Source organism: Rhopalosiphum maidis, chromosome 4, assembly GCF_003676215.2.
Source record: "Rhopalosiphum maidis isolate BTI-1 chromosome 4, ASM367621v3, whole genome shotgun sequence".
NCBI classification, from domain to species: domain Eukaryota; kingdom Metazoa; phylum Arthropoda; class Insecta; order Hemiptera; family Aphididae; genus Rhopalosiphum; species Rhopalosiphum maidis.
In genome coordinates, this window is record NC_040880.1 from 44,903,631 (window position 1) to 44,926,695 (window position 23,065).

The 23,065-nt window shown below is 28.2% G+C and overlaps 3 protein-coding genes across 4 annotated transcripts; 2 read left to right on the forward strand and 1 right to left on the reverse strand.

Moving 5' to 3' along the window:
• Positions 1–5,292: 5,292 nt before the first annotated feature.
• Positions 5,293–7,274, forward strand: LOC113558775. Its single transcript, XM_026964309.1, has 2 exons — positions 5,293–6,133; positions 7,135–7,274. Exons 1-2 carry the CDS (start codon positions 5,561–5,563, stop codon positions 7,180–7,182), a joined length of 621 nt encoding a protein of 206 aa, XP_026820110.1. The 5' UTR covers positions 5,293–5,560; the 3' UTR covers positions 7,183–7,274.
• Positions 7,275–8,421: 1,147 nt separating this feature from the next.
• Positions 8,422–12,669, forward strand: LOC113556485 (BRCA1-associated protein). The gene is made up of 10 exons (XM_026961450.1): positions 8,422–8,829; positions 9,116–9,416; positions 9,563–9,755; positions 9,815–10,083; positions 10,155–10,298; positions 10,359–10,506; positions 10,596–10,721; positions 11,869–12,045; positions 12,193–12,348; positions 12,440–12,669. The coding sequence occupies exons 1-10, from the start codon at positions 8,736–8,738 to the stop codon at positions 12,608–12,610; spliced, it is 1,779 nt and encodes a 592-aa protein (XP_026817251.1). The 5' UTR covers positions 8,422–8,735; the 3' UTR covers positions 12,611–12,669.
• A 2,795-nt stretch (positions 12,670–15,464) lies between these two features.
• LOC113557051 (acetylcholine receptor subunit alpha-like 1) lies at positions 15,465–23,065 on the reverse strand. Of its 2 annotated transcripts, none has more exons than XM_026962333.1 (9): positions 22,907–23,065; positions 21,623–21,777; positions 21,500–21,544; positions 20,492–20,601; positions 20,181–20,394; positions 19,297–19,468; positions 16,901–17,056; positions 16,078–16,232; positions 15,465–15,958 (listed from the first exon to the last, which is right to left on the reverse strand). In XM_026962333.1, the coding sequence occupies exons 1-9, from the start codon at positions 22,980–22,982 to the stop codon at positions 15,797–15,799; spliced, it is 1,245 nt and encodes a 414-aa protein (XP_026818134.1). In that variant the 5' UTR covers positions 22,983–23,065; the 3' UTR covers positions 15,465–15,796. The 2 variants fall into 2 exon arrangements, with proteins under 2 accessions (XP_026818134.1, XP_026818135.1); XM_026962334.1 differs by having other exon boundaries at positions 21,623–21,772; positions 22,907–23,010.

The window sequence follows — 23,065 nt, forward strand, 5'->3', positions numbered from 1 at the left end:
ACAGATCCAAAATCATAAGGCAAAATTTTATTTTATTTTGGTTTTTGAAAACTTGTCAGTTGTCAATAACTTTAATAACGTCAATCAAAAATCATGTTTTGAGTTTTCGTAATGTGGAACATTGTATATATTCTGTAATATTATAAAACTCAATTAAATAATTCTTATTATTTGCTATACTATATCTATATAAATTTAATAATTAATAATAATAGATAGATAAAAATGTAATGTCTTAGGGAAATTTGTGGGGTCATCACACATTTGGTCCCATTCTTATAACCGCACCTACTTGCCATGTTCTCGCGGTCTGTCCTCCAAACGAACGAACGAGTGTCGGAGACACGTTTGTTCGGGGCGTATAGATGTTGACCATGATGTAAGCAAAGTCCGAATACCTCGACCACGGGAGCAACGGTTGACGGTGAGTATATACTACATTACTACTATAATATGGTACGCATCGATAGTGTACAATAATGAGCTACTTGTAAGAATAATGAGAATTGTCAATACTGAACAGTCTCATTCTTCTAATTAACCTACTGAATTTTATTATACATATTTTATGTTTTCTTTGTGGTTCATTGTACATTTTTTTCTTATTTTATCTTTTAATTGTTTTATAATATTTTAATTATTAAATATTATTTGTAATGTAACCATTACTATTGAGATACCAGACCGTATTTTTAATAAATAAAAAAATAAATAAATATAGTTCGATATATGTTGTGAATACATTTTTTGAAGCTTGATCAAAAAAAAGACAGTTATTCCATACAAGATTTTCTATGTATAAATTAATTTTACAATACCATTTTGTAATTTTTTAATAATATATGAAGTAAAAACCAATATGAAATAAGTTAACAAAAACAATTTATTCAAGATAGATAATCATAAACATTATAAATATAAACATAAACAAATATAAACAAACAAACAAACATAAACATATTATTATTATATAGGTATATATAATATTGATACGTTTAAAATAGCGACTAAAACGGCTTCAACTATGCGTAGCACAGCGTAGCATTCGTCTCATAAATTTTTTTTTATGAATTTTTATTATCATTATAATATTATTGGTGGGCAATTTCCGATCGATTGATCGGTAACGTAAATATAACATCATGACAACGCGTATGTTTTGACGACGTTGTTGTTTGCTTACTCAGCAAAGTATTTTAATTTCGAAAAATAACCGACGATTTTAATATTTTAACCTAATAATGTATATGACGTAGATGTTTTTGTGATTATTTTCTTTGTTTTAACCATTCTTTAAAAAAAGCATAATTCAATATATTATACAACCGTCGAGTATAATATAATAATTAATAAATCACGTTTACGAAGATCTATCGATTAACTGTATTATAATATTATTTTTAAATCAACTATCCGTATCGTGTTTCGCTTTGGGACACCAAACTTTTTACACTGCTAATGTCTTGTAATCTATTATTGTTATATAGGTAATAATATTATAATATATGGTAGTCGGACACAGCAGGTCTGTAGAAGTGTAGACCACGATTGCTCATTATTTTATTGTCTGTGCGTGTAATTTACGATAGTGTTTAAGACGCGTAAAAGTTTGCCTGCACCGCTGCAGTACCATAATAATTCAATGGACATTCAACGCACCTTGTGTGACACGCGCACCGGATATCGTTTGATGTGTCGGTCTGAATTTTTTTGTTAGACCAAAACAGCCGAATGAAGCCTACAACCGCCAATCATAATGTGCCAAATGTCAATAATATGACGTGTTTAAAACGTCTACGCGTTTATGCTCGAAGTCGTACATGAAAATCAGTAAAAACGGTATCGCGGACGAATGTGTATAGGCAAATTCCGCTTAGATTAAACCAACGGCGACGACTGGATATGAATTAATATTATATTATATTGCAGAATTAACGTATATTGTATTAGCCGCCCCGTGTGTGAAGGAAAGCATTTTCTCTTTTGTACCTATACGAATATATAAGTCGATAAAATGCCATTTCACTATATATATATAATATGAGTTGTTTACCAATTTTTATTTTCGTTTTTAGTCATTATTTCCGTAAATTATACAAATATGTATGAAAAGACTTTTTCTTAGAAATAATCTTAAATTATGTTTTACAATAATAATATTAATACGGTCATCAATAATTTTATAAAATGTTTATTCATCCATAAACAATCAATGCGTAAATCATTAAAATATTCACAACGTGTCTAACGGGATTTTTATTCTATTAATTAACAACACAAAAAACGATTAATTTTGTATTCAATTTTGTAGATTTGTACGTTATCGAAATTCGCGGTCAGCGTCAAGTCGATTATACAACACATGAATAATTACGAATGTTGAAGACGTTTGTGGGTATCCAGTCCCGGATTCAGTTCGGTTGATCGAGTAGTAAGGTACCGGCTGATGAGAACTCAGCGCTTTGACATACCTAATCCAGCTATACCCGCCGGAGTTTACGACAAATAGTATCCGGGAACGATGTACATGAATTATATCTCCGAAGACTTCGAGGAGTCTTTCACAGTCATATCTTTGGCCATCTTTGTGCCGAATAGAATCTATGAAACCACCGGAACCCCCAAACAATACGGTAATAAATTTACGGAAATAAAATCGCCGGGCAGAATTCCTGCTTTACCTTTCTAACGGGGAACTATAATACATTATAACCAGTACCGAAGAAATGTTCCATTCTGCAGCACTAATTGTTACCGTAATTATGGTATGAGTTTGAAGCCGTCGGGGACAATTCTATATACTTGGCGAACGGCTCGAGAACAGCAATATAAAAGTGACAGGATAAGTCTGTGCACTACTGATTAACTGTGTGTAAAATTTGAAATGAATTATAAAACGTTACTATTTTTAACATATTTACATATTATGTCATTTTTGACGTTTGCATTGGCGATTCACTTTATACTCATGTAGGTATTATTGTATAATGTGTTCGGGATTGTTGGATTTCTATGTTTCTAATAAATAGAAAACATTAGGGAAGTAAAAAAATGGTTGAAATATTAATCCCACTTTATGTATCAAGACTATAAGCTGATTTTAATTTTTACTCAACTTGGTTAAAGTTGTAGAAGATTGTTAGAAAGGCACCATAGTGGTTTATAAAATATATTATTGAAAAAGTCGTAAAAAAATATCTTTGTTCAAAAATGTTGTTAAATCAACAATAATTAAGTATAGAAATGAAATGAATATTTATTAACCGATTTATCATTATTTTGGTTAACATGACAACGAGTTTACCCGTGGTCCTTGAGGATGGCTGAATGGTCCGAAAGAAAGTACAACAGGCATTCATTATAAGAATTTGTTATGGAATTTAATTTGAAATTTTAAAAATAGCGGTATAAATGTGAAAAGATTGTGGAGAGTCGTGAGATAATATCTATATAATAATCAAATGTATTCCATTAAAATAATTGTGCAAATGTGCAATATTATGCAAAGCATGCAGTTTAGAACTATCACTTTAATTGCTTTGTTAATGTAGAACGAATATTAATATAATTGCTTATTTAAAATTAATAAATTAATATGAACACTTCAAAGTTCAAAGTCATAGAGGTTTTATTTCAAAACTCAATGATGCGTGAAGAGCTAGTATATATTAAATTAATGGATCATTTCATCATTCTCAAATCTATAGATACATGATTGATTAAATATAGATCAGTCACTGTTTAACGTGACAAAATAATATGTTGAAAATAATACAAATATTCAATCGTTTTAAGAATAACATATATGTTAAATTACAATTTAATTTATTTGATGAAATACTTTGTGAAAATATTGTATACAAACTAATCAATAGGTGATTTTAGCACTATTTATATAACTACAAAACAATTCAATTACTGTTTTATTTAAATATTGCATATACACTGTACATGATGACTTTGGTGACGGATGGTGCATTGGGCTACCACTAGGCACTAATTTAATCACTTCAATTAACCAGAGATTCATTAACTCCCTTTTAAACACTAATTATAAGCAAATTGTCTAGTTTCTCTTGATATGTGGTAGTTTTAAGCCTGGTATTTACGCAATGATCATTATATAGGTACCACTTTTATTTGCATTACTTCTAGACAAAAAATTTCAATCTGCGTTAATTTATTTCAAAATATTATAAAATTGTAATGTAATGCACGTGAACTCTATCTAAAACCAAATTTATTTATATGCAGTGGCGTTCAAACCCTCCCCCTCTGAAATGTATGGTTGGTATTTGGTACTGGTATTGATTTTGATTGTATAATTAATTGGAATTTAAGAATGGAAAAATTTTTTTAACCCTTCCTGAAATTAATTTCTTTATACGCCACTGTTTATACGTAATTTCAAAGATGTAATTCATGTAACATTGAGACAAGTGTGGAAAGACACGAAATATTTGGTTGTAATGGTTGTAGTCTTGTAGCCGTCATATTGGGTGTAAAACAGTGAATTAGGTACACACGGAAAATGACAATTCTTCCCTCGCAAAATTTGGTAAAATAGAAAATACACGAAAATGGTCATAAATAGATCTCCCCAGCATATTTTAATGTTGAAAAAAATTATTTCGATACTGTTACCAGTATTACCAAAAATGTTCAATCGTGAATAGATACGACAGTCCATTTATAATTAATACAATAAATATTTTTTTTCTTTATTAGAAAAATAGAAGTAATTACAATTTATATTCAATATGATACAATAATCAAAGTTTGATAATGTTATACAAGGTGTGATGAGTGATGGCATGATAGTAGGAGGCATCCATTGATACTACTTCAAAATAATTTTATACTTGTGCCATGTGCAAGGTGCAGTTACTTTAATATTAATCAATAATTCTGTCATACCTATCATGTTATTTATTTGTGTATATATTTTTAATAGTAACTTGAATAGATAGATAGATAGAGCGCTAAACATACCTGCTATAACGCTATTTCCCCCCTTACATATTACTCAAAAACTTCATGATATGGCACTATATTATATCTATAGAATAATTTTAGCATATTATTGAGTGATTGAAATTCATATTATAATATTAATATTTTTTTGTCATCTTGTTAAAAAAATGATAATGTCTGTGAATACTGAATAGTGTGAATTGTGGAAAAAATTAGTTATTACGATTTTGTTCAAGTTTTTGTATACTAATATTGTTCAATTGTGTTGGTTATTGTTCTTTTATTTGTAAACATATGATTTCTAAAGTCAGTATTTAAATGAAAAAGTATAACTTTCCAACTATAACACTGTTAATTGATTATCTTAACCAAAGTTTTGATATATTTACTGTAATTTTGTATACATTAGAACACTAGACATATTATGACTATATGAGTACGTTCTATTTATTATGATTGTTTAAAACAAAATACAATGTAAGAATGTTGTGGTGAATTAAACCCCTCAGGTTTGAATGATTAGATATTAAAATTGCAAATTGAATTATTTTAAAAATTACATATCAAAGAGGTATTATACATCAATATGGACACAATGCACTCAAATATTGACTTGGCTTTATTTTCGATTAAGCAAAATGAAAGCATTGAGAACCGAGTTAATAAATACTCCACAAAAATTATTCTATCAAATTTTACAGAAGAAACAATTACTAGTTATAATAAACATACATTAAAAAAAAAAACGAATATACAATTTCAGAACACTAATAATAATTTTTGTAATGTTATTAGTGCGCCTTCAATATGTAAGAACAACACAATTAAAAGTAAAAGTTATTTAAATAATGATGATTGTAGCACAATTAATAAAATTGATACTTGTAAAAACGTTGTGATGAAAACAAATGATGAAATTCATATTAAAACAGGCAATAAAAACATTCATCTAAAAACAACAAATAAAAAGCAAAAAAATATATCATTTTCAAATGAAAAGCTATGGGAAATTAATAGAGTTAATCAAATCTTACATAATAAAATTACTAATGCAGTGAAACCTACTTATGCGAGGGTTAACCCTTCTATATCATTAGTTAAAGCCACATCAACAATTAATAGAGAGAGAAAAAATAAAGACATTGTTAAGGAGAATGAAGTAAGTCTTAAACAATTAAAAATTATTGTTGAAAACAGAAAAAATTTAGTTTTAAATCTCAGAAATAACTTTTATATTAGAATTTTTTGAGTTGATCACAGTTTTTTTGTCAATAAATACACAATGTCAACTATTTAATTATTATTTTTTTTAAATTTCTTATATTAGATTAGTATTTTGCTTAAGCCTTAAACTATTTTAGAATTTCCTGTAGATTGCTTATAATCACCAAACAACACATCCAAACTAAGAAGTTAGATTTGTTGTTAAAATATGTATTATACGGAAATCAATAAAAAAAAAACAAACTTAAAAGACCAAAGAAACAATATAAAAGAAAAAAAATTACATTTTTTGAAAGAATTTTGATTAAATACTAAAATATTTAATATCTTTTTATTTATTTACACTTTTTATAATGCTTTTATTTTATTTAAAAAAAATATGTAAAGTAGTTAAAATAAGTTTATAACTGAACATTTTTATGTAAACCTTTAACTTTTTCTACCTTTGTTTCATTCTATACTTGTTATTTAAATGAACAAAATGTATTCTATTGATAGTCACAAATTTATGTAAATGTCTTAGTGTTCATTTTTTATAAGTGGGACATCTTTTGAAAAATAGATCGAAGAATACAATGTATTATACAAGAAATGTGTATTGTATTGTATACATGTATATTATAATTAATTAGTAGGAAAAAATATTTTACTTGTAAATGTCACACAAAAACTTTTACTAATTCTTCTAAATCCATATCTATACTAATCTAAATACCTTTAGAAATTTAGTACATTCTTGTTCCTTTTTCTTTGTTGTATTTTTCTACAATATGTATTATAAATATGTTATTTATTGATTGGTGAAGTATCTACTTCTTATATAGTATATTGTATTAGTTTAAATGATTAATGGTATAATTAACTTAACTTCTGATTAGTTTATTTGAACAAAATTATTTATTTTAAAAATATAAAAATACCTACCTATTTTTTCAGATTCTTGCCAAGAAGTTGAGGAATGTAAGATCAACCATCTTTAAGTGAATTGAAGTTTTTAATCCAATACCTATTCTTGATTTTGTGAACAAGATTACATTTTTATTTTGCTTGCACAAGTTATATTTTGTGTGTATTAACAAGTGTAGATTGATATTTTTGTTTTTCTAATTTCTAGTTCAAAATAATATTGATAATTACAAATTTTGTTCAATATAAAAAAAATATATATATTCATTAATAGATTCAATAAGATTCAATATATATACAATATACGATTCACAATATAATGTAGCTATATGATTAAAATTTATTAAATTCAGTTTTATACAATTTTTATTTTTATTTAGTTCCAATGATAATTATTGTTGTTACACATTATAAATAATACTTTTTTTGAAATATTAAATATTATCAAACTATTTTAGTTCCTATGAAGCATTAATGAGACGTTGAATCAACATTTTCCTTATTCATCCTTAGTCCTTTTCAAAGAAATAAGATTCAAAATCTAAGAAAATTATGATAAAATACATGAGTAACTTGAAAAATTGCACATTGCTCATTCATATTTGAATATTTTTACCATCATATATACTAAAACTTGTTACATAACCCACTATTTAATATATTTTCATAGTCAGTGAAACAAAAACAAATGTTAAAGCAGACCTGTAGACATGTAGTCGACATAGCCCTACATGTGTGTAACATTTTAAAGCATGGTAGGATGGCCCTTTAAATCTGTTAAATAAAATATGCCAAACCTTCTTACCAAAACCATATATTTCAAACGTTAGAATTTAGTCAAATTGTTTTTGCCCATCAGCACCTTAGATCATTTTAATATATTGCATTGTATATGATCTAATTTAACGGGGAATAGTAATATTTCAGACAGTAATATATTTAAAATAACTATTAATGAGTAATATAACTTAGAAACGATAATTATAAATATAATAAAACAATAATTTTGTGGCTGTGATACGTATGTACGTCACATTTATCAAGCCAGTGAAACAACGTCCACTAGTTAATACTACAGAAACATATTTTAATATAATAAACGAATAAATATAAAATACATTAAAATATTTGAAATTAAAGATTTGTTTATTTTAATACATAAATACGATCCGGCCGATCAGCAGACAGCGGTGTTCTATGATAACAGTACGGTCGATAAGGCTATTGGAATTCATCAGCTGTTCTGTCGTTTTATGATAAGCACGTCTATAGATTATTATTGTTATATTTTGTGATACTATCCTTAGGTGCTATAGGCTATATTATTATATTAGCCCATGACAAATATGACAAAGACAGACAAAAAGACAAAATACTTGCGTTGTATATTATAATCTATGATTGGTAAATCCTGTGACAATAAAAATTCACAATTCACATACGTCAAACATCTTTGTCTTTAAGTCAATTCGTCGCAGACTGCACTACTGTACTTATGCAATACCGCGGTTGTTGCTGAACGAAGGACATCTGGAATTCTGGACCTATTACCTGAGCAATAGTACTGAGTTTTTAAAGTAAAAATTTCGTCTGAAAGAGTGCATGAGCGTGATAAATTGTTTTGTTATGCAATGTCTGTGTCTCTTTGTGTGCTGAGATTCGAACTGACCGAAAACGATACTCGACCAGCCGAAGCGCAGCAGCAGCAAACATTTACCAATTGGGGTAGGTACATCTAGTCATGTGTAAATGGCAGTGACATTGATGTTAAGTGGTCATGTACAATAATAATTATTGCATCGTTTGTTTGATACTCCACAGGTTCTGTCATTAACATAATGTTTATTTTATTTATCATTAAATAACGAAGATACATTTACTATGGTCAAATAACCAACACAATTATGTTGTTGGGGATTGAGTTAATAATGTTTAGATCTTTGAATAGCAATAAGATTAAGCGTTTAATGTTTTGTGTATATTTAAAGATATTAATCGTGTTCTATTGTAGATAAACGAAAAATCATGTCTTGCCGTGGACAACGTAAATCCAGAGAATTAACAGTTGAGACATATGGTCGTGTTGACGATACAGCACCCGTTGAGCCATTAATTAAAGAAAATTCTAAAAAAATAGAATTTCTTAAAAAGCCCAGTGTCAAAGTAATAAATTCTAAAGGATCAAAGAAAAAAAAGAAAAATAAACAAAATAATGGTGAAAACCCATTAAATGCTGCAGAACAGATAAATTTTATTTCAGGAAATCCATTTGTTGAAGTCACCAAAGGGGTCCTACATGTTTATAAAGAAAAGTAAGAACTGAGTTATACAAGTAATAGGTATATAAATTTTTTAATTTTAAAACCAAAAATTTCAAGTAGATTGAATAGAATTAAGCACTGCTTTATAATTCACACTAATATATATATATATATATCAAATTTATTGTTTTTCACAGCAAATTAACACCAGTTGACAATGCAAGTAATCGTAGTCAAATGATATGTATTTTGTCTATTCCTTCAAACATGAACTGCCATGACTTGCTTACTTTCATAGCTGCCTGTCAAGAGAACATTCATCACATACGGATAATCCGGGACGCTGCATCTCTTAATCAATACATGACACTTATTTCATTCAGAACACAAGTAAACCCAAATTATTATCTATCTAGTTATAAATAACAATTTAAACCACGTTTTTAAAGGAAGCGACAATGGATTTCTTTCATTCGTTCAATGGTATGCCTTTCAATTCGTTGGAGCCAGATTGCTGTTGTAATTTGGTTTTCGTATCCAAAGTTGAAGTGATAAAAGAAGATGAACCGGGTTGCAGTGCTCCTCCATCTCAGCATACTGAACTTCCTGTATGTGCTGTTTGTTTAGAACGCATGGATGAATCGGTGGATGGTATTCTAACAATACTTTGTAATCATTCTTTCCATGGAAATTGCTTGACTAAATGGGGTGATACCAGGTAACAAAACAATAATTTATTTTTGTATTTTAAAATCCAAATCAATTGTACTTATTATTTTCTCATTCCAGTTGTCCAGTGTGTCGATATGTTCAAACACCCGAAACGATTCCAGACAACCAATGTCAGGAATGTCATTCTTCGGAGTCATTGTGGATATGTTTAATCTGTGGTTATGTTGGATGTGGTCGTTATGTACAAGGTCATGCTTACAAGTAATTACTAACAATTTTTAAGTAACTGTTAACTGATGTATTAATAAAATATATTTATAGTCATTATTTAGAAACGTCACACTGTTATTCTATGAATTTGGGAAATAATCGTGTGTGGGATTATGTTGGTGATAATTTTGTTCATCGTTTGGTCCAAAACAAAGGAGATGGAAAATTAGTAGAAGGAAGATCCCCAGGAAAACTTGATGTAAATGTTATATATAACAAATAATTAATCAAGACAACATAATGTTTTATAAAATATAACATAAATATTGTATTTAATTATTGTTGTAGGATACAGATCAAAAAATTGAATCCGTTCAACTTGAATTTACATATCTCTTGACTACTCAATTAGAGTCGCAAAGGAAATATTTTGAAAATCAAATGAAACTATTTGAAGAAAATACATATGTTGAAGTAAATATATGTGTATAATTCAAATTTAAATTCAAAATTACTACAATCATAAGTATAAATAATAGAGTATTTTGAATGACTATCATAATTTAAAAACTTTTTCATAAACTGTTGTTAAATATTGAAAAATGCTGTTAGCTTTTACATGTATTAATGCAAATAAAATAAAATAAATTACTTTATTAGTATTATAAAACTTAATTTCTAGATAAAAAAATGTAGTATATTATTTTTACATGAATTTAGACTTATTTTATTTTGTATTATCAAAGCAAATTAATATTTATTTGTTATCTTAACCACCAAATCTGTATACTCCAAGAGTACCTTTATTAATTTGATTAATTTTTTGTATTGACATCTTTCAATTTATATTATGTTTATATTTATTACCAATTCCACATAAAAATTATTAAATATTATGATATAATATCAGGCTGATTGTCAAAATTTGATTGGCAGCTTTAGAAATTTAAAATTTCCAAAACTGGATGAAATGTTTTGGTTAACCTATTATTTTTTTGTTATCATCCAATTTTTAAAAAGACTAAAATAGCAACTATGAAACAAAAGAACTTAATAATAATATTTGTTAGGTACGTAATATAAATTCATATATGATTTATTTTTCACATTAGATTAAAATATTTTTAGCTATCTTATCGTTTATTACTTTGCCAAAAAACTATGCCAATTTCAGATACATCGTAAATCTTAACTACCAGCTTATATTTTAGATTCATATGTATATGTCTGTTTCTAAAAACTGTACAGCATAATACTGATTTAAAATTAATAATTCCTAATTTTGAGTGAATTTTTTTTCAACAATTGTTGAAATAACGTATTTCTCAAAAACCTGAATATTTGGCGTTCAGCAGAAAGATATAATAATAAGACATTGGGCAGGTATCCCTATATTAGAAACATAAACTGACAATACAATTTGACAAAAACTAGTTTAATAAAATTGACTGAGTTGGATTTAAATAAGTTGCAAGATACTTTTATATGCGACAGACTATAAAATAGAAAATTAAAACTATTTTCTACATATTGTGATTTAAATGTTTAATTATTAATTAAAAAATTTAAATATTTTTAATATCTTATTTTAATTCAATTTGTTATTTTGTAATTTATTCAGATAAATAATGTAAAAGCTAAGGCCAAAGCTGCACTAGAAGAAAATGAAAAATTACAGAAATTTGTCAGCAGTGCTTCTAAAGATGGTAATATGTTAGAACAGAAAATTGAAGAAAATAAAAAGCTCTTGGAACGTGTAAACACAATCACAAAAGAAAAAAATCTTTTGGAGAAAAAGGTATTTAGATATTTTATTAAAGAAAAATGTATTTCCTAAACGTAATTTATCAAGTTGATAAACATTATATTAAACATAAGAAAACAAATAAAAATCATAAATATTTTGATTTAATAATAATTATTATTGTTCTTTGTTGTTATTTAGGTTCATAATTTAACAATCAAACTCGACCAAACAAAAACCAAATTAGATGAAGAATGTCAAATAAACTCAGCATTACAAAAAAATCAAAATGAATGGCATTTGAAGTTTTCAAATTTGGAAAAAAATTTTAATAATTATAAAACTACTAAAGACCAAGTAAATATTTTGTGTTTAATTTATTAAAAGTTAGTATTGAGTCTAGGTAATAAGAATTAATAATAAATTTATGTTTAACTCGATGTTTTAGGAAATTGGTGAATTGAAAGAGCAAGTCCGTGATCTCATGTTTTTCTTAGAAGCTCAGAATACAATCGACAAAAGTGTAGATCGAGAAGACATTGTAAATGGTTCAGTGATAGTAGAACAGCAAAATTCATCAAGTCAAAACAAGACTCCAAAAAACAAAAAACACAGATAATAAAACTAATAATAACTTTTATATTTAATTTACCCATAATATACAGCATTATATTGTAATAGTGTATTGTTATTTTTTTGTTGTTTAAGGAAAATACTAAATTCTGTTATTCATATGGAATAATTGATGACTATTGTAAATTGTTATTTGTACGGATAAAATATTATGATATTCTTTGTTTTTATTTTTGAATACAGCAGCTAAAATAATATGAGCATGTGCATGTTGTGTGCTGTAACACAGGACTCTTGACCGATAACCCCTTTAATGATAAAATGTATACAATAAATTATAATTAAGTAGGTATAGTATTATTCAAGTGCATCTATGTAATATATATATATTATAGTTTGTGATATTATTTTTTTATTATACTTTACAGATACAGTTAATGCCACTGCACATGCATAATTGAGTACCTAACCGTGTACAGTAGGCCTAATAGAGACTCTTTAATTCAAATGGAATTGGGAAAAAAAGAGTGGTTTCGATTAGCAATAATTGTTAAAACAATTTTTTGAAATTTAATCACTTCTTCCAAATGCTGTAATTTTAATGCAAAACTTGTTTAACTTGGGCCATTTTTCGTACAATAATTTCGATGATATTAATTATATGAAACGCGCAGTATATTAATACTGCACCGATCATTATATTATGTAAAATGAGTGTATGACACACTCAACTGACAATAATGATTAACATAATCGACCCGACGACGTTCACGTGCGATGAATTATCGTGAATTAATAATCACCGTCCACTGATTATTGTAATATTGTACAGGTCTATGGGAAAATGCGTTGTTAAATGTGTATCGTAGTGCGTCAATTCTTTAAAGTAAAAGTCTATAAAAACTACGGTGACGTACGTTCAAGCCGGTTCGGATTACCATGTTTTTCGGGTTAGATTTACACTGTCCTTACCGGTTACCCGAGCCCCTCGTACAGTCGTATTGCACAATAATAGTAAATAGTAATTACTATAGTACGTGCCGTGTGCCCATGTGTAATGGCATAATAATTTGTGATTCGGACACAGACAATCGTTGAAAACCGTTTTCGGTGTAAACTTATGTGACAGAGTACGGTTTTAATTAATTAGGTGGGTAGGTAGACACCTAACATAAATCATCAACGTGACGGAACCGTATCGGCGGGGTGCCTACGGAATAAGTAAAAACAATAATATTCGCAGTATCGCAGTGATCTGGCGCGATCGGTTTTATTACCTATAATAGTTGTATTATTTATCTAGCCATCCGCGTAAGGTTAGGATAGAGCGGAGGCGGTTACCTGTCTCATATCTATTATATTAAATATAATCGCCGACGCGAGTTGAAAGATTAACCTGTGCAATGTGTTTTTTCGATCGTGACGTTTACTGAAGCTGAATAATAACTGGTAATAGCTTATTAATCATAAAATATCTACAGTTTATTTTATTGTATAATATACTTACTGTTGCAACACACTACACACCCGCACAGAACAATAATATATTATATGTATACCTTATCTAAATATAAAAATAAATGTACGTTTGTACGGGACGTATTTAGACTTATATAGCTGAACACCAATTGGCATCGAATTTTGCACATATATTTCTTGAGATATGGGTGTATTATATAATATTTATGATTTCAATGATATTAAAAACATTATTAAGTTCGATTTTGAGATATAAACAATTAAAAATGTTTACATTTCAATAATCAAATAAAAACATGTGCGTTTAATATAAATAAATCATGATAAATAATATAGGTAATTAAAATCATCTTTGTACAAGTTTTGGTCTCAATTTAGTTGAAATCGTAAAAAGCTTTGTCACATTTCTTTTTCTATTATACCTATATTTTGTCATGGCTGCCGATGTTCTTATAATATATTAATAAGTTATATATATATATACTATAGTTTTGTAGTGCAGTGGTGTACTTAGGATATTGTCTTGGGGGGAGAGAGGGGATATGTATTTATATTTTATTCTGAAGTCTCTTCTTCCAATATTACCTTAAAAAATGATAACTTAATAATCGCATAATAAATACAAAGTCAATTGCAAAAAACATGAAATCTAACTCGTTAACCTGAGGTTACATTTTTTTGTTGGAACAAAATGACTTATTAGATACAAGCATAGGCGCAACTATAGAGCTCTATTTCTGGGTAGGTTAAATTTTAATGATATCTGCAACCCACGGGAGCGTTGCCCTTAGTCCCTACACCACAATTATTGATTATTAAAACTAACATTCATATTTATATCGCTTCTGCTTAGTAGTCGTTAATAGTTGTTTTCAAAGTAAAATATTGGTACTTACAGACTAGCTACCTACCTAAATATATTTGAATAAGAAGAATATAAATATACAGATCATAGTTATTAATATAATATTGTTATTAGTTTATTACAAAGCTTTTAAGACTAGTTAAATTAACGTTATTTTTCTGTCCTTTTCATCGGCAAATTTATTCACAATATAATTTATCTTTATTTTATTAGTTATGTCTCTTTCAATATTTCAAATGAATAAAAATGAAAACCGATCTTGTGCCATGGATGATCTAAGTTAATTTTTTATACGCCTCATTGAAGAAAATGATCTTTCACATGTGGCTGAATTTACCAGTGTGGCTAACAATGACTGGGAGCCCAGTGGGAGGCAATCATGTAGGATTCATTTTATCAACGTCTTATAAATTAAAAACTATTAAATACAACAACACATTACTAATTATATATTGGATTCGAGAATTACATTATCTTCAAAAACGAGGTGGGCTAAGCCTACCCAAGCCCCCCTCTAGTTGCGCCTATGATTACAAGTACCTATACACATTATACATGGAACTTGAACAATATTACTTTATTATATTATTTATATACATATGTAGTCACAGTCATAAAGTCATTAGGTAGTATCTATAACTAAAATCCAACTTTTTGGTTGTTTTAGACTACTCGCGTCAATGACTTCATCTGGCATAATTTGGGTATTCCGGTTAGTGAAAAGTATATAACCGTCCAACGATACTGTCCATCTATAGTGTAGGTATAGGTAGGTAAATATAGTTTTAAAATAACTCGTTAATAAGTATATAATTAATAGGTGCGGCGTTGGTGCAGCCTTAAATGAACAGTGTGCGTACATAGAATATAATTGAGAAAAATGTCTGTCTACGGCATGAACCGCAACAAGAGAACCAAATAGACGAATGCGAACACCACGAAACATATCCTGTCGATTACCTTGGCGAGTTTATGTCTCTCGTTCAAATCGGCGGTCTGCGCGATCATCTCTTCGGATTCACAGAGCATGTGACAATCGGCCGGTGAATCCTGCAACGACAAGCGCAAAGTTAATAATTACTATTTCGTTTGTCCGGCCATCATTCCAGACGATATAACACATCTAAAATCGACGGGGTCGTATGCATTATGTAGTTGCTGATACGTACATTTATCTCGATACCCAAGTACACCAGGTAACCGGAATGAAGAAACCAAGTAACCCCGTGCGGCAGTGGTTTGCTCACTTTGGACATGTTTTTTACAGCCATTGATAGCACTGCGGTCACAGTGATAAGTGCCAAACTATAAGTGTAGTAAACGACTGAGAAAAAACGAAATATTGTTGTTTTTAAACGTTTTAATGACATATCAGTAAATCTGGAGAGCACGCGCGAATTGTTCAAAGTTTATTTCAGGAAAAATACTTTTAGGATTTATAGGTACCCACACCAATTTCTCGTTTTTTGATACTGAGCAGAGTGATGAACTGATGAATGTATCGGGTATATATACAATGATGTTTATCGTTTATTATTTTGTTGTGTGTCTGCAGAAAACGAAACTTTTTATACAGGAAAAAAAAGTTTAAATCTTAAATATCGAAAGTGGTTTCTGGTATAGTAAGTTGGATCTATGTAGTTTGATTTTTTTGCAGTAAAAAATAAAAGATTTCCAGTACTTATGAAAATAGTGAGTTATAATTTCATAATATATGATAATATATTATACGATGTTTTAAGGTTTTTGGAAAAAAAAAAAGCAACCTATCGTATTACTAGTATAGTAATAAAATAAGTTTTAAAATATCTATAAAAATTGAGTTATCTATTTGAATTGTTTTTTACATGGATAATTTATCATTAAACTCATATTTAACACATCTATTTTAGAGATTAAGGAAATGATTCAATGACTCGAAATCGTTGAAATCTGCCATAAAATTTTTAAATTTTTTTAAATAAAACTGATTACAGTATATATTATACGTACCAATCAATGGAACAGTGGATGTAACGATTGGCACTTTTGAGTATACGACCATAATGGCCAGAGTGACAAACAGCGCGTTGAATAGGTTCACAAACAATTTACAATAATTGTCAGTGTACGGGAGCCAAAATGTTAGTAAATTAAACGAAATACTGCCTGTAGAAAAAAATAAATATTAGCAACAAAATGTTAATATCTACAGTCTATCCAAAAATGAATTTATAAAATCACCCAAGTACGAGTTATATACGGTTGACTTTGATACTTATAGTTAGCTCTTGACTATACCTTTGCATATTTTCGTGAATTTTATGCTTATAATATGTTATGTATTGTTTACTTAACCGTGCCACATTTGTAATATTTTTAATAGGTTTTGCTCATCGTGTTACTTTAGAATAATATAAATCGCGTATCTATTCAATTATATTATATTATACAGGTAGGTCTATGTTAAAAACGGTAATTTAACTAATTTTAATGTGTTACTGTGTTGGCAGGTATAATCAAATATAATGTACTATAATAAATTAATAAATAATAATAGCACTATAATATAGGGCTCAATGCAAATTCCTATTCGAATAACATTTTTAATTTAAAATTAAAGATAGTGTAATCTTTTACAATGAATTTTTACTCTACAAATAAAAATTAATGGTGTAATACCCAGATATCCTATAATGACCTTTTTTCTTGACGAGACAAGTTTGGAATGTTTCGAAAAGCACGACCTTTAGTGGAAAAAAATACATCGCTTTATTTAAAGCTGTGTAAGTTAGTTTTTACTGGGTAAAGGGGTTTAGTGGTATACTAATTTAGCCTGAATTGGTTTCATGTTTACACTTAAATAACTGGCATATTCGCAACATTAAAATAAATTCCTATTAAATAATAATAAACGTAAACTGACTGCAGTATGATGTTAAATTACTCAAATAAAGAATCAATAATAAAATAATTAATCAATGACCTTAAACATTTATCGTGATCAAAATATCATATAATACATTATATTTCAAACGCATAAGTAGAATTTTACATCGTCCAATAAACACACAGGTAGGTATATAACCTATAGATAAAATGTACTCATTTCCACCTAATTGACTATATTATTATACTGTTTAGTAACATAATTAGTATTTTAAATGTTTAATGTTAATAAGATACGATATTCTGAACAATTCTAAAAAAATAATATGCATGCAATAATAACACTATAGAATCAGTAAAACCTTTAACCTAGATGCACCTGCAGTAGTACGTGACAAGTACTTTTGAAAGAGACGGGAGGTCTAAGTTGTACAATACATATCGTTAATGATTAGGTAGTTTAATATTACTTCACGTTATTTATAAGTTGTCCACATTTCACAAAATAAATGATCTTATGTCATGCAATATTTTTGGTCAATAAGCACAGGCCACACACAACTATTTTTTCTGTGCTTATTTTTAATCAAATCTACGTCTACATGTAGATGTACATATTATATAGTATATTACATATCTACTGAAATTGTACAAATTTAATCGTTCAACGAGAGCTCAATATTGTTTTTGCGAATGCAAAGTAAAAAAAAAATAATAAAGAATCAGCAAACAAGCGTACGAAACATTGTGCACGGATTAAATTTGTTTCGCGTGAAGTCTAGTTCAAGGCCGCATTAACCTAGGTACAAGAAGAGCATTTGCTCTAGGTGGAAAATTTTGAGTGGTAGTAAAAACCTGTAACTGCGTACCCCCTCTAAAAAATAAAATAAATAATGTTACAATAATTATTTAAAAAATAATTTGTTTTTCTAAACAGCTTAACCACTATGACATTTTTAAAAATAATTTATAAATGGAAACCAGGAAGTTAAATTATTTTGATAATAACTTTTTTGTGTTTTTAATGAAGTTACATTACTATATTTAATTGCTTGATCCACGATGACATTTGCTTTTAACCTGCCTCTGGTCCTGTTTATATAAATTATTATGACTTATTTTACGAAAAGTCAAGTTAAAGTACAAAGGGTGATTTTTGTACCTTTTTATTTATCGAAGATTGAATAGAACGCGTAACTATTACAATATCGTTGTGAATAGGTACTTATTTGATTATATTATGTTTATTTCTATAAATATTATAATGCGCTCCTCAGAGTGAATTTTATACTCTTAGAAATTTGGTTTATCTACGTAATAAAAATCACGTAACTTTCCCATCTCTCTTCTAAAAATAAATAAAATCACGTATCAACAATTTATGATGGGCCACATATTTTATCACACCATGTCTATAGACTGATCTATACTGAGTCTATCATGTATATAGACTAAGTAATATTTAATCAAATTATTGTATACGAATGGCAATCGAAAATAAGAATTGGGGGTAAACTCACATAGCGCGGGGAAATAGATGACTGACTTATAGGGATGGACTTTCCGTCTAACAGTGATGTTGTATTCAACGTCGATGTACTGTTCATCCGGACAGCAAGGATAGTACCTGGCGTGTCTCTCCTTAGAAACGTTAAGGATGTCCCATTCTGTGTGTGCGCTGGCTAATTCTACCTGGAACATATTGCATGATACCGTGACCGCGATTAAGTTTCATTTAGAGCTTACATAATACATAATATATGTTTTTAATTTTTTATAAATATTATATAATTTATATATAACGTGCTATTAATGCAAAACGTAATACAGGGGCGCCCAGATGATTTTTGAAAGCACGTTACACGCGACTTACTAAAATTGCACCTTTCAATCTATTATTTTGACTTGATTCGATTATAAAAATTCAATGACTAGTATTAGCCATTAGGTACATCGATATGTAATATTTAAAATCATTTATAATATTTTAATCAATGAACTATTTATTTATACGACTTGCTTTATAATACTAGAATAATTATATTGGCAGAAACCGATATATTCACAATTCTTGTACCACGAGCATGTAATTTGACACTTACTTCGTACGAGATCGTATATTAGATTAGAGCTTTGTCCTAGTTATTTGATAAAGAATCGATTCCTTTACATTTTTCCTACGGTTGGAGTGTCGACTTTTCATCATGCCGGAAACGCAGCCGAGAGCAGTTTAAAGTCTGTAGTAATGAGAATAAGAAAAATACTGATTTTTAGAATTAGGAACCATCTTTCTCCCCTCTTCCCATCATCCCTTATTGGTAGAGGATACACATGCATTCTGGGCGCCACTGTAGATGTACGATGTACGTTGGTCTGAATATAGTTAAATATGGAGATCACCGACTCCTTCATCGTCGTCGATGGTCAGGTTCAGGTCTCTGCCCAAATACAACCACGACCCGAGTTTCAAGACTCCAGTCTGCGTGTCGTGAGGCCAGTTCGTCGTGTCTGTCTTGCAATGTATGATGTACTGTACCGGTTCAACCCAGATCACTCCACCGTTTTTATTCACCACGCTGTTGACGTGCGTCCGATCGTCTTCCATGTTTGCGTCGACGCTGAAAGTTAAGTGAAATTTGTTTCCGTGTATTTGTTTGTTTTTTTTTTTTTAATTTTATGTTTTGAACACCAAAAGTAGTTTTATAATATACCTACTTGTTGAATGCCATGATGTCCGGGTGCCAGATTTCACGGTGGTCGACTATTATGGAATTCAAGTATTCATATTCATTCGGATCCCAAGCCAACCGATTATCGACCCAGTTCTAAAAAAAATAATTATACATTATTCTTTGTCAAACCTACAAAAATCTGGGAGACTTTTTCCCACTTACAATTCGATTGAAAAAGTTTCATATTATTAATATATCGGCTAAGCTGGGTTATACAAAATGTAATGTATACAAAACCGAAAATACCAATATACGTATATCATATAAAGTGTATAAATAGTGTACATATAAATATAAAGTTAGACAGTGGCGTGGCGAGCATATTTCAAACCCCAAGTAAAGTATTTAAAAAACGATCCACCCACTATACCCCCTAGAATATAATATTATATAATCTAAAATTGTATAGTAATCTAAAATTTGCATTATAGAACACAAACCATTAACAATTTAATAAAAAAAAAAAATACTATATTAATTAACTATACATTCATCCACACAAATTTTAATTTTTAAGTTCAACTTAAATTTCTAGGGCTAAGCAATTTTATAAGACGAACATCTCTCACTACGCCACTGAAGTTAGATTTTAAATTATAAACATTTAATAAAAACAAATTGTGAGTTGAGATTACTATAACGAGTAAGTAAAATTAGAAAATAAAATCATATTTATCAATCAACTATGTATAGCAAAAAAGTATAATAATTTATTTATTTAATAAATCATACAGGTTGTTAGTCATTACATGTTTACCTACAGGTTTTTTATCTTTTGCAAGTTAGAATTATCTCTTTGACATATAATATGCATATAGGTACAAATGTACAATATTAAATAAGTACTAATTAATTTTTAACAAAGTCGATAACAATATACTCGTAATACGACTTACTTAAATATAACTTTTCTCGTTAAAATAAATAGTTTAATCTTATATTGGATTATATTATGATTTAGATATTCTTTAATAAAAAAAAAAACACTTACCGCTATGAACCATGTGCTGAGTATCATTTGAGATTTTTCATAATTCTATAAGACATTAAATATACATGATTAATAGTTATAACCATTTAATTTGAAACGCAAAAATAAAAATATAATATTTACCAACTCTGCACTTTTTATCAATATTCTCATGTTCACTTCTAAAGCGATATTATCATCGGAGGTAGGTTTCACTACTTTGTCATAGTTTTGAAAAATATGTTTTCTCAAGACATGTTCTACTGTTGAATTGTGATTAAATGGCTGGACTGACTGGACTTGAAATTACAAATATAATTTTAGTAAACTTTTTAATGTGTTTTTGGATTTACAAAATTATGTATGTTATAATATAGCAAACAAATGAAAACTACATAATATGATAAAATAATAAAAAATCCTAGATATGCCACTGAATGAAAATAATAATAAGTATTATATGTATATCTATTTTTTGATTTAAATATTTTAGAATAATTATTATAATATATGTACCATCAGAGTCTACAAGTAAAATGCGAATTTTAAATTACTTTTTCATATCTAGTCATTTCAAATTGAATTGTTTCTATTTACATTTTTAGAGCGATATTATTTTGTTTGTGATATATGGTATAAGTTAATTAATAGATAGGTAAAAATAATTTTTAAACTTTGATATTTTATTATTTAGGTAATTGTGGAAATAGGGAAGTATATCATATTTAAACCGATGAAAATATAAAAATGTTATTATCTTATCTTTATTTTTTTAATTACAAACAGTAAAAAAAAAAAATGAATACTTTTTTTAATTAATTCAACAATTTGTTTTTAAATTCTGTAATCTATGAATTATAGTATTGAACTATTGCATCAGTAAAATATTATACCTACTCCCCACATATTATTATATTATAGAAGCCTTAGGCACTGCACCGTCTTCAATTTCTATGAAATTAATATATAACTTCAAGTTATTGACAGAATTGATTTACATTGATAACATATTCATAATTTTAGGTTTTTAAATTGTATATAATTGAAAATTATAATTACAGTTATTATTTCTACTGGTTGGTCTATAAAACCACTAACAAGTATAGAAAATTGGAAAATATTTTAACTTGCCGTTTATCATTATTATCATTATATGTTTGTATTAATATAACTTTAGATATAATATACAGTCTATACAAGAACGCACATTGAATAAATTAAAATTGTAAACATTTATTTTTCGTAATTTTTCTATTGGCTAGGTGAAAAAGTTGTGCTGAATAATAATATAATAACGCGTTCAAACTTCAAAAGTTTTGTTGCTATAGACACTTCTATTACAATTCGATTAAAATAAGGATCGTAAAACAAATATAATTTGCAATATTGAATTATTTTTTTGATTTTAATTTTATGGACATTGCTTACTTGAACCAAACGTCCACGAGTATGTAACAGCTTGTATAGCTATAAATAAGAACAATCCACTATGAGTGCCTATCATTGTGCTTAAAATTCAAAAATCATATGCAACAACAATCCGCCGAAGTAAAAACAGTTTGAACGGTTATGAATGTTGACACGTTG